Source organism: Hemitrygon akajei, chromosome 11 (assembly GCF_048418815.1).
Source record: "Hemitrygon akajei chromosome 11, sHemAka1.3, whole genome shotgun sequence".
NCBI lineage: Eukaryota > Metazoa > Chordata > Chondrichthyes > Myliobatiformes > Dasyatidae > Hemitrygon > Hemitrygon akajei.
Window position 1 is genome coordinate 109,491,749 of NC_133134.1, and position 12,503 is coordinate 109,504,251.

The 12,503-nt window shown below is 43.5% G+C and overlaps 1 protein-coding gene across 1 annotated transcript in view; it reads right to left on the reverse strand.

Annotated features, from left to right (window-relative positions):
- LOC140735888 (cas scaffolding protein family member 4-like) overlaps positions 1-11,120 on the reverse strand; it is a 138,530-nt gene extending 127,410 nt beyond the window's left edge. The window contains exon 1 of the mRNA XM_073061464.1: positions 10,701-11,120. Coding sequence (XP_072917565.1) covers positions 10,701-10,748 — 48 coding nt within the window. The 5' untranslated portion in view covers positions 10,749-11,120. The remainder of the gene's footprint in view (positions 1-10,700) is intronic.
- Positions 11,121-12,503: the final 1,383 nt, after the last annotated feature.

The window sequence follows — 12,503 nt, forward strand, 5'->3', positions numbered from 1 at the left end:
CTCCGGGTGCTCCCACAGCCCAAAGACATACCAGTTAATTGTTCATTGTAAATTGTCCCGTAATTAGGCTAGGATTAAATCAGGAGGTTGCTGGGCAGCATGGCTCTTAGTTAATTAATTAATTAATTAATTACGTCCTTCTTAAAGCTGTGCAAGAACAACTACACACATTGCAATCTCACCTGTAACACGACTTCCCGAAAGTTTGTGCTGACCGCCCTCTCCAGCGAAGGCAAATGTAGCAGAAGCCTTCTTAGCCACCCTGTCTACCTGGGTCACCACTTTTCAGGGAGCTAGATCTCTTTGTTCTATAACACCTACCTGAGCATTATCATTTACTATGTAACTCCGGTCTGGTTTAGCTTCCCAGGATGTATCAGTTCTCACATGTCTATGTTAAAGTCCATCTGCCATTCTGTAGCCCAGTTTTCCCTTTGATCTAAATCCTAAAATAGTCTTAGATAGTCAAAGTGCTAGAAACTAACTAGGGATGAATGTGCATTGATTAGAGAAAGCCAGTATTGGCTTAATCTCTGGTGAGACCGCACTTAGAGTATTGTGTTCAATTCTGGTCACCTCATTATAGGAAGGATGTGGAAGCTATGGAGAGGGTGCAGAGGACATTTACCAGGATGTTGCCTGGATTGGAGAAGAAGTCATATGAAGCAAGGTTAGCAGAGCTGGGACTTTTCTCTTTGGAACTTAGAAGAATGAGAGGGGACTTGATAGAGGTCTACAAGATCATGAGATGCATAGATAGGGTGGATAGTCAGTAGCTGTTTCCCAGGGCACCAATAGCAAACACCAGAGGGCATATGTACAAAATTAAGGGAGGGAAGTTTAGGGGAGACATCAGGGGTAAGTTTTTTACACAGAGGTTTGTGAGTGCCTGGAATGATTTGCCAGCGATGGTTGTAGAGGCTAAAACATTAGGTGTATTTAAGAGCCTCTTGGACAGGCACATGGATGAAAGAAAAATAGAGGGTGACAGGGTAGTGTGGGTTTAGCACTTTTTTTTAGAGGATTATATGGGTCGGCACAACATGGAGGGCTGAAGTGTTGTAGTGTGTGTAGTGTTCTATGGTTCTAATACACACTCCATCCCTGACAAACACCGTAGAGTGTTTGAAGCGGTAATAGGGAGAGTGAAAGAACATAGAACAAGAGAGTGAAAGCACACCACAAGAGCAGTCCAGATTCATAGATTCACCAAGCTAATGTACATTCTACAGAGGGGTGGTTGAGAGTGTGCTGACCTTTCGCATCACAACCTGGTACTCCAGCTGCAGTGCTGCCGACAAAAAAGCCTTGCAGAGGGTGGTTAGGGGAGCAGAGAAGGTTATTGGGGTCTCCCTACCTTCTGTCCAAGACCTCTTTCAGAGTCGATGCCTCCAGAAGACACAGTACATCATTAAAGACCCCTCACACCCTCTCCATGAACTGTTTGTTCTTCTGCCATCAGGTAAACGTTACAGGAGCATCAAAACTAAAACCATAAGGCTACTAAACAGCTTCTTCCCACAGGCAGTCAGACTGCTAAATAGCTGCTCTACCTGACTCTGCTTTGGACACTTTTAACCTGCACTGGACACTTATAACTTGTTTTTAACTGACATGTGGCTGTTGTGTTTTACTACTTATTGTTAAGTTTATTATTTAATGTTGCATTTGTTATGTTATGATTGCACTGCTCCTGGGAAACGCTGTCTCATTCTGCCCTGCAGAGCTGATGTACGGTTAGAATGACAATAAAGTTTTTGAATCTTGAAAAATCTTGAATCTAATTAAACTAATGATGCCTAATGGCGGGAGATGGTCCTTATCCCTCATTTCTCTGCATATTCATATGCCTATCTAAGAGCCTCTTAAATGCCCCTGTTGTATCTGCCTCTACCACCAACCTTGGGAGCACATTCCAGGCATCCACCACTCTCCACCCTCACATATACTCTTGTATTAGACCGTTTGACCCTGAGAGAAATGTGATTGTGGTGAACTACATATACCTGCCTGGACACGCCCCCCCTGCTGACCACTGACCGTGGCTCCTCCCACAGACCCCTGTATAAAGGTGATTGAGGCCTGAGCCCTGCCCTCAGTCTCCAGGATGTAGTATACCAGGATGTCGTATAGAAAGTAGCTTGTTCTTTCTTCCAGTCAATAAAAGCCGATATTTCACCTCACGTCTCAGAGAGTTATTGATGGTGCATCAGTGATTGAAGTAGCAAATCTGATTTTAAAAGGCATTCAAAAAGTGATATATGTAACCGGGTGACCATCAGATCTTATTCAGTATCGTTAAAAGTGTACTTAGGCATTCATCCAGGTAATGCTCAAATAGTTGTCTGTGCCTTTAAGTGGAGATGGTGACGTCATTACGCACGTGCGGGATAGCGGGGAGACAATTTTTGCTTTCTGGTAGGGCATTGGAATCAAGCTCCCGCCCCCCCCACCCCCCCCCCCCCCCAGAGGTACTGGGCTGGGTGAGGAAACATTTTCACGATTAAAGGTCTTGACGCTGGATAGCGTGGCTTGCAAAGTTCCTCACCAGCCAAGTAGAATTGCCACTACCATATTAGAAACATAGAAACATAGAAAATAGGTGCAGGAGTAGGCCATTCGGCCCTTCAAGCCTGCACCGCCATTCAGTATGATCATGGCTGATCATCCAACTCAGAACCCTGTACCTGCTTTCTCTCCATACCCCCTGATCCCTTTAGCCACAAGGGCCATATCTAACTTCCTCTTAAATATAGCCAATGAACCGGCCTCAACTGTTTCCTGTGACAGAGAATTCCACAGATTCACCACTCTCTGTGTGAAGAAGTTTCTCCTCATCTCGGTCCTAAAAGGCTTCCCCTTTATCCTTAAACTGTGACCCCTCATTCTGGACTTCCCCAACATCGGAAGCAATCTTCCTGCATCTAGCCTGTCCAATCCCTTTAGAATTTTATACGTTTCAATAAGGTCCCCCCTCAATCTTCTAAATTCCAGCGAGTATAGGCCTAGTCGATCCAGTCTTTCTTCATATGAAAGTCCTGCTATCCCAGGAATCAATCTGGTGAACCTTCTCTGTACTCCCTCTATGGCAAGAATGTCTTTCCTCAGATTAGGGGACCAAAACTGCACACAATACTCCAGCTGTGGTCTCACCAAGGCCTTGTATGACTGCAGTAGAACCTCCCTGCTCTTGTACTCGAACCCTCTTGCTATGAATGCCAACATACCATTTACCTTTTTCACCGCCTGCTGTACCTGCATGGCCACTTTCAATGACTGGTGTACAATGACATCCAGGTCTCGTTGCACCTCCCCTTTTCCTAATCAGCCACCATTCAGATAATAATCTGTTTTCCTGTTCTTGCCACCAAAGTGGATAACCTCACATTTATCCACATTAAATTGCATCTGCCATGAATTTGCCCACTCACCTAACCTATCCAAGTCACCCTGCATCCTCTTAGCATCCTCCTCACAGCTAACACTGCCACCCAGCTTCGTGTAATCCGCAAACTTGGAGATGCTGCATTTAATTCCCTCATCTAAATCATTAATATATATTGTAAACAACTGGGGTCCCAGCACTGAGCCTTGCGGTACCCCACTAGTCACTGCCTGCCATTCTGAAAAGGTCCCGTTTACTTCCACTCTTTGCTTCCCGTCTGCCAACCAATTCTCTATCCACATCAATACCATACCCCCAATACCGTGTGCTTTAAGTTTGCACACTAATCTCCTGTGTGGGACCTTGTCAAAAGCCTTTTGAAAATCCAAATATACCACATCCTCTGGTTCTTCCCTATCCACTCTGCTAGTTACATCCTTAAAAAATTCTATAAGATTTGTCAGACATAATTTTCCTTTCACAAATCCATGCTGACTTTGTCCGATGATTTCACTGCTTTCCAAATGTGCTGTTATCACATCTTTGATAACTGACTCTAGCATTTTCCCCACCACCGATGTCAGACTAACCGGTCTATAATTCCCTGGTTTTTCTCTCCCTCCTTTTTTAAAAAGTGGGGTTACATTAGCCACCCTCCAATCCTCAGGAACTAATCCAGAATCTAAGGAGTTTTGAAAAATTATCACTAATGCATCCATTATTTCTTGGGCTACTTCCTTAAGCACTCTGGGATGCAGACCATCTGGCCCTGGGGATTTATCTGCCTTTAATCCCTTCAATTTACCTAACACCACTTCCCTATTAACATGTATTTCCCTCAGTTCCTCCATCTCACTAGACCCTCGGTCCCCTACTATTTCCGGAAGATTATTTATGTCCTCCTTAGTGAAGACAGAAACAAAGTAGTTATTCAATTGGTCTGCCATGTCTTTGTTCCCTATGATCAATTCACCTGTTTCTGACTGTAAGGGACCTACATTTGTCTTAACCAATCTTTTTTTTTCACGTATCTATAAAAGCTTTTACAGTCAGTTTTTATGTTCCCTGCCAGCTTTCTCTCATAATCTTTTTTCCCTTTCCTAATTAAGCCCTTTGTCCTCCTCTGCTGGACTCTGAATTTCTCCCAGTCCTCAGGTGTGCCGCTTTTTCTGGCTAATTTGTATGTTTCTTCTTTGGACTTGATACTATCCCTAATTTCCCTTGTCAGCCATGGGTGCACTACCTTCCCTGGTTTATTCTTTTGCCAAACTGGGATGAACAATTGTTGTAGTTCATCCATGCGATCTTTAAATGCTTGCCATTGCATATCCACCGTCAACCCTTTAAGTATCATTTGCCAGTCTATCTTAGCTAATTCACATCTCATACCTTCAAAGTTACACTTCTTTAAGTTCAGAACTTTTGTTTCTGAATTAACAATGTCACTCTCCATCTTAATGAAGAATTCCACCATATTATGGTCACTCTTACCCAAGGGGCCTCGCATGACAAGGTTGCTGACTAACCCTTCCTCATTGCTCAATACCCAGTCTAGAATGGCCTGCTCTCTAGCTGGTTCCTCGACATGTTGGTTCAGAAAACCATCCCGCATACACTCCAAGAAATCCTCTTCCTCAGCACCCTTACCAATTTGGTTCACCCAATCTATATGTAGATTGAAGTCACCCATTATAACTGCTGTTCCTTTATTGCACGCATTTCTAATTTCCTGTTTAATGCCATCCCCAACCTCACTACTACTGTTAGGTGGCCTGTACACAACTCCCACCAGCGTTTTCTGCCCCTTAGTGTTATGCAGCTCTACCCATATCGATTCCACATCCTCCAGGCTAATGTCCTTCCTTTCTATTGCATTAATCTCCTCTCTAATCAGCAACGCTAAATCCACCTCCTTTTCTTTCCTGTCTATCCCTCCTGAATATTGAATATCCCTGGATGTTGAGCTCCCATCCTTGGTCACCCTGGAGCCATGTATCTGTGATCCCAGCTATATCATATTCATTAATAACTATCTGCACATTCAATTCATCCACCTTGTTACGAATGCTCCTTGCATTGCCACACAAAGCCTTCAGGCTTGTTTTTACAACACTCTTAGCCCTTATACAATTATGTTGAAAAGTGGCTCTTTTTGCTTTTTGCCCTGGATTTGCCTGCCTGCCACGTTTACTTTTCACCTTACTACTTTTTGCTTCTACCCTCATTTTACACCCCTCTGTCTCTCTGCACTTGTTCCCATCCCCCTGCCACATTAGTTTAAATCCTCCTGAACAACAAGACTTCTTTGACTTATTTCTATTTTCCTCTTCCTCGACCCTAACACCCTGGTTTCCTTCCCCTTGCCAACTCAGTTTAAACCCTCCCTAACAGCTGTATTAAACAATCCCGCCAGGATATTAGTACCCTTTGAGTTCAGGTGTAACCCATCGTTTCTGTATAAGTCATACCTTCCCCAAAATAGATCCCAGTGATCTAAGAATTTGAAGCCCTGCCCCCTGCACCAGTTACTTAGCCACACATTCATCTGCTTAATTCTGCTATTCTTACCATCATTAGCACGTGGCTCAGGCAGTAATCCTGAGATTATTACTCTGGCGGTCTGGTATTAGTACAGTATTAGTTTTGTGTGGTTTTCTTTGTGTTTTTATACTGCATACGCAATTGGTCGAGACACAAGTGTGTGGATCGAAGGTTAAACGGAGATTGTAATGGCAGGACCTGATTGTAAAGTCGTTCATTTTGTTTTAAGACCCTCTTCTGGCACTTAAACCTCTAAAACAGATAAAGGAATTAAAATCCGAAGAAGTAGTTGTTGTCCTGAGTGTGTACTTTTCCCCGGGCTACAACACATATAACAAGATTCTCAGCGAGAGTGAACGGCATGGATGAAAAGGGAATGTGGCAGAATGGATAAAAATTATTTCAGTAACAGGAAACAGAAGTGTGAAGGGTCGGTTTTCGTACAGGAAGTAAGTGTACAGTGCATTTCCCCGGGGGGTGGTGCTAGGACCACCATTTTTAAAAGTTGCATCCGTAACTTGGATGTACAGGGCACAATTTCCAAACTTGTGGATGAAATAAAACTTAGACTGTGAGGAGGATGGAGATTGCTCTGGGTTGTGATGGGCAGGAGAGAGGCAATGCAATCGAGAGCACACAAATCTAGAAGGGCTACAAGAGCAGCGTGAACTGGAGGTTTATGTGCATTGTTCATTGGGAACAGCAGGGTACACTGAGAAAAATGTTTTAAAAAATGTAAGGATCCTGAGCATTATTATCGAGCATTGACCGCAAGAACTCACAAGTCATTACGAACTGTTGTGTATGTGGCCGTTTACACAACAATATCATTAATAAAAATGCTGGAGACTGGAGCTACGTTAACAGGGTTCTTTACTAACTAAAGCTGAACTGAACACATACATACAGATCAATACGTGCCCAATAGCGCATGCTCAATAACATGTTACTACGACATAAAGTAGTCTCATATTATACAGTAGGCTATATGGTACACTCCTCCCCTTTTATTTAAAGTGTATTAACTTTTTTTAACGTTAAACTAATACTGTATGTGTATCCTTAATATATACACACCCACCCACCGTTTAATTAGTAACTTAATAATATGAAATTATAACAAAGTAATATAATAATAATAATTATAACTCAAGTCTCTAGGGGAGGTCTTCTCTGCCCTTCTGAGTAACGTCTATCAATAAACTTGTTAGTTTTAATACAGATTTCCACATAAAAGTCATGAAAAGTTGACCTCTGAGCACAGGGAGTTTCCATGGTCTGCTTCAAAGATGACTTGTCACCAGCAAAAGAAGTGGTTGGTGATCTGCTGTCTTTGCTAGTTATTCAAAAGTTGGGCAATCCAATGACTCACAGAAAGATCAGTATTTTACCAGTAAACTTCCACCATTTGGGGCAGCAGTTGATCAAAATCCTGTTGTTCGTTCCACTGTTCTGAAGCTGCTGTTAAAGTACAGTTTTGCTGATATTAAGGATTACCTGCAGTGCTATCTGTCTGGCTCCAGAGGGAGAATTCCCTCAGGTGCACTTTCAGGTCAAGTGTGAAAATACAACAATAGAAACCTTACAGTCTGGTGCCAGAATTCATTTCTGCTTTGATGCTGTTTCCCAATTTCTTTGTGAAAAGCAAGATACATTGGCTGAGGATTCAAAATACGTACGTGCAAAAGAAACTTCCCCACAAAGGATTAAGTGTATGATTCTCAATGGAGGAAATGATTGGTTCAAGATTTACCTTGTGCAAAAGCTGTTCTGTTTGAATGGAATTGATTTTGTCCCCCTGTTAGGTTTACCTTCTTCCCCAGCAACCTGGTTTTCATTTATTTCACCACCCTCAGTAATTTCTCCCTGAGACTGGTTGCTATATTGTGGGCGGCAACCATAGCGACGATGAACAAAGTAAGGTGGGTAACGCGGTCTTCCGTAAGGAGGGCCATGTCGCTGATTTTAATAATCTTGGTTTTCTCCATCTGTTGCTGTCTCTGCTCCATCTCCTTTCTCTCCACCTTCAATGTTCCATTGGTAATTTATGAACATTTATGAAACATTGTTTCAGCCACATCTGGAGTATCCTTTCAAGTTCTAGGCACCACAGTTTAGCAATGGTGTGAAGGGTTTGGAGAGGGTACAAAGTAGATTTACTATGGATGATTAACTCCATTATATGGATAGACTGGAAAAGATGGCTTGGTCTCTTCGGAGCAGAGCAGGTTGTGAGGGGATCTGCTAGGGATATCTAAAATCATGAGGGGTATACGTTGCTTTCATCAGTGCAAGGGTCAACAATCAGAGGAAATGAATGGCTGGCCAACGCACGGTGTCATCGTACTAATTCCAGCTCCCCCCACCTCCCACTTCACAGTCTGACTACTTGGATAAAAATCACTTTATCACAAAATATAATTTATTCATAAAATAAATAAAGATTTAGAACATTCAAATCAATATTTTCATAACAAGTCGCATATTTCCTGTTATTTTAACATTAACATATCGTCAGTTTACGTTAATTTGCAATTCACTTTCAATAACTGTTGACAACACAAGTTCTCAGTGTTATTTTTCTGCAGTTTGCCTTCTTTTGCACATTGGCTGTTTGTCGGTCTTTGTTTATGTATAGATTTTTTAAAAAATTCTATTGTATTTCTTTTTCCTTGTAAATGCCTGAAAGAAAACGAATCTCAGGGTAGCATATGGTAACACTATATATTTTGATAATAAATTCACCTTGAATTTTGAATCCTAAAGCATATAAATTTCAGATAGTTATGTGTCAACCGCAGGACTCTGCAGAGAGTGGTGCGGACAGCCCAGCACATCTGTAGATGTGAATTTCCCACTGTGGAGGACATTTACAGAGACAAGTACGTAAAAAGGGCCCGAAGGATCATTTGGGGATCCAAGTCACCCCCAACCACAAACTGTTCCAGCTGCTACCATCCAGAAAATCTTTTGTAAGTGCTATTTATTACAAATTACTATAAATTGCACATTGCACATTCTGACGGAGACGTAATGTAAAGAACTTTACTCCTCACGTGTGTGAAGGATGTAAGTCAATTCAATTCAATAGCAAGGTAGAACTAAACTGTGCGTGGTGCCATTCATGGTCCAGCTCACAGGAAGGAGGAGAAAACCAGTGGGAAAGAGGACTGTGGAGAAATAAGTGTTGTGGAGTTTAGGAATCTATGTAGTGGCTGCACCCAGCTTCAGTGCATTCCACAGAACACAGTGCTGGAGCCAGGGAGGTACAACACCACCTTCCTGCTCCCCCTTGCCCTTCAGACTGTCACCTCTTCCTTTCCCACCTGCATTCTTGTGAGTGACCAGCTCCTTAACTGTCTATCATGCACCCCTGCCTCATTATCTCCTTACGGGAACCAGCGTCAGACGCCATGAACCACAATGGGTTGTTTGGCAACATAACGTAAGTACAAATTATCGTTGTTGCCACTAAGGTTGGGATAGAGGAGGGATTATGGGGCAAAGCCACGGCTGATGAACGAATGTCCGCTGGGAGCAAGATGGAGGTGAAATTGAGAAAAACAACAATCTGCTGATGACCATCTTCTAACTCACATTAACTGCAAATCGTTCCTCCTGTGAGCCTTGGCACAAGTGGTAGAAACTCAGGGATACACGCCACTTTCAATATCTGCAGGACCGCAGTGCCATTTTCTCCCAGAGATCTGGGGTTAAGGGCAGATTAGGAATTTACAGATAAATATTAAAGTGATCACCTTTATTTGTCACACCTACATTGAAGCATACAGTCCAAAGAAATGCCTTATTTGCGTCAGGATGAATTTGCAAATAGGATGATAATGGTACTCAAAATAGAACTAGTGAAACTGAGAGCCAGGCCTGGTCTTAAAAGGTGATATCAGAACATGAAAAAAAATCCCTTTCTTCTTCTAGATCCCATTAGAACTTGGAGAGCATTATCTCTGATCCAGATATAAAGTGACAGCAAGTCCAATGAATAGCCAATTAATCTGTTGCTTAGTAACATCCTTTTACTTGGTGGGCAGTCCCTCAGTGACAAGGACAGTTGACGTCCACTGCAGTGAAGGATGAACCTACGTGGAGTGGCTGATTCACACCAGCCATCATGCAGAGAAGGTCCAGGGTGATTGGAAACCAAGAGTTATGGCCTTCTCTCATTCTGATCAGATGCAGACAGGGAAAGACAAGCACTATACAGGTTCTCGCCTCTGCTCTCTTTCTCACCTCTCTCTCAACCACTGCCCTTCAGTCTCTCTTTTTCTCTAATGCCCTCTCTCCCCTCTCCCTCACCCCTTTCACTTCCCACCTTCCTTCTCCAATCCCCTTTCCCAGTGTCCCTTCATTTTCCATTGACTAATCCTTTCCCCGTTCTCTTCCCCACCGCCCGACTCCTCCCATCCACTCACAAGGGTGAGGTTGCCCCACCCGCAACGGTCCCCTCCCAACAGCTCTGACCCGATGTATGGACACCTCCAGACCAGCTTAGGGAGGAATTCTACATGGATACCTGGAAAATTATGCTGATCAAAACAGGACCTTTAATATTCACCTGAACTCCCTGCTTGAAGCCTCATTCCACAAGGAATACTAGAATGAGCAGGACGAGCATGAAACAAAAACTAACGAAAAAAACACAGAACCAAACCAAACCCACAGTGCTACATCCTGGTGCGGAGTTTCACACACAGAAGCAACAGTGACAGCCTCGGCTCAAAGCATTTGTAACATTCTGAATAACAAAAATCCATACCTGGGGACGGGCGTCACGAGATGTCATGAACCCAGAGATTTCTGCCATTGTGAGCAGAGAAAGAACGAAAATCAAAGCAACTTCAGAACAGGTTTCTTCTTAAACTGGAATTTTCCACTGTCAATATACTTAAATTGCCCAAATGGTGTCTGAATTCACAGTGTGTGAACTAAGTGCCTGTAGCAACCAGTCCAGCTATATGGTTGGTTTTGCTGAGTATCCTCGATGAGTTCTGTCACATTGGGGTTTCAAAACTGGAGTTTGTACCCGAACGTCACTGCTAATTAGAAAAAGATAGTTCCATCCTCCAAGATATATTTAACCACTATCTAGACTGCAGATGCAACCACAGTGGTTAATAGCATAGGTACTGTAACACACCACTTCCTAACTCCATTGCACAAATAGAAATGGGGTGAATAGGAAAAGCCACTGCATTTTAATGGGCTGGAACTCTGCCATTTAAATTCCAACCACTTCTTTGTGACAGGATTGTGCAAATTCTGGCGGAACTGTTTTAAGGAAGTCCAGGACTCTGGTGACTTCCTGAGCTGCAGCATTATGCTCAGTGCACAGAAGTCATATGAATACATAGTGGACCCTGCGACCAAGTGTTGAGGTGCCAGCCCCTGGAGGGTCACAGCTGGTTCTCTGCCAGAGGAGATGGGGTGCGGGAGGAGTAGTGAAGCTGGTGGTCAGAGAGCTCTGGGAGGAAGAACAATTAGACTCTGCTTCCATAAAAGGGAAAGATGTCAAATTCAAAGTTAAAAGTACCTTCATTACTGAAGTATATATGCTACGTGCAGTCTTGAGATTCGTCTCTTTACAGGCAGTCACAAAGCAAAGAAACCCAGTGGAGGCCACTTAAAGAAGAAAACCGCCACCCACCCAGTGAGCGGGAAAAAAGCAAATCGTGCAAACAACAAAAAGTTAGGAAATGACACTCAGAACTGAAGCCCACGGCCACAACCGATCCAGGGTCCCATCAGCTGCAGGCCACAGCCTCAGTTCAGCACAGACTAGTGAAGCTCGTGAAGCAGCGAGCTGAAAACCGGCCCATCCCTCGCCTCCGGCCTCAACTCCCCCGACTTTTCAGTCTGGCCTGGCGCTTAAATTTCCAGGCAGTGGGTCATTTCTTGCTCTTGGACCCATGCCCTGCCGCTTCAATATGCTCTCGGTGATTGATATCAATCACTCAATATTCACACCAGTTAGGGTCCTGCGAGAAAGCAAGCTCTCAGTGAAATGGCTCATTCAAAACCCAACTGCCGTTTCCCTGACTAACTCCTGTCCATTCAGTACCTCTGTATTTAGCAACCTTCATTCACTCAGAGTCCAGTTAAGTTGCTCTTCCTTCCTCAGTACTGTATCTCCTTCCCTTCCCTCATCACTACGCACTCAGGGGCCACTTTGTTAGATACACACGGACAGCTGCTACTTAATGCAAATCAGCCAATCGTGTGGCAGCATGATAAAAGCACGCAGTCATGGTCAAGAGGTGCAGTTGTTGTTCAGACCAGAATCAGAATGGGGGAAGAAATGTGATCTAAGTGACTTTGACCGTGGAATGATTGCTGGTGCCAGATGAGGTGGTTTGAGTATCTCAGAAACGGCTGATTTCCTAGGATTTTCACACACAACAGTCACTGGAGTTTACAGAGATTTGTGCGAAAAACAAAGAACATCCAGTGATCGGTGGTTCTGTGGGCAGAAGTGCCTTGTTATTGAGAATAGCCAGGCTGGTTCAAGCTGGCGGGAATGTGATAGTAACCATGCATTACAACAGTGGTGTGCAGAAGAGTA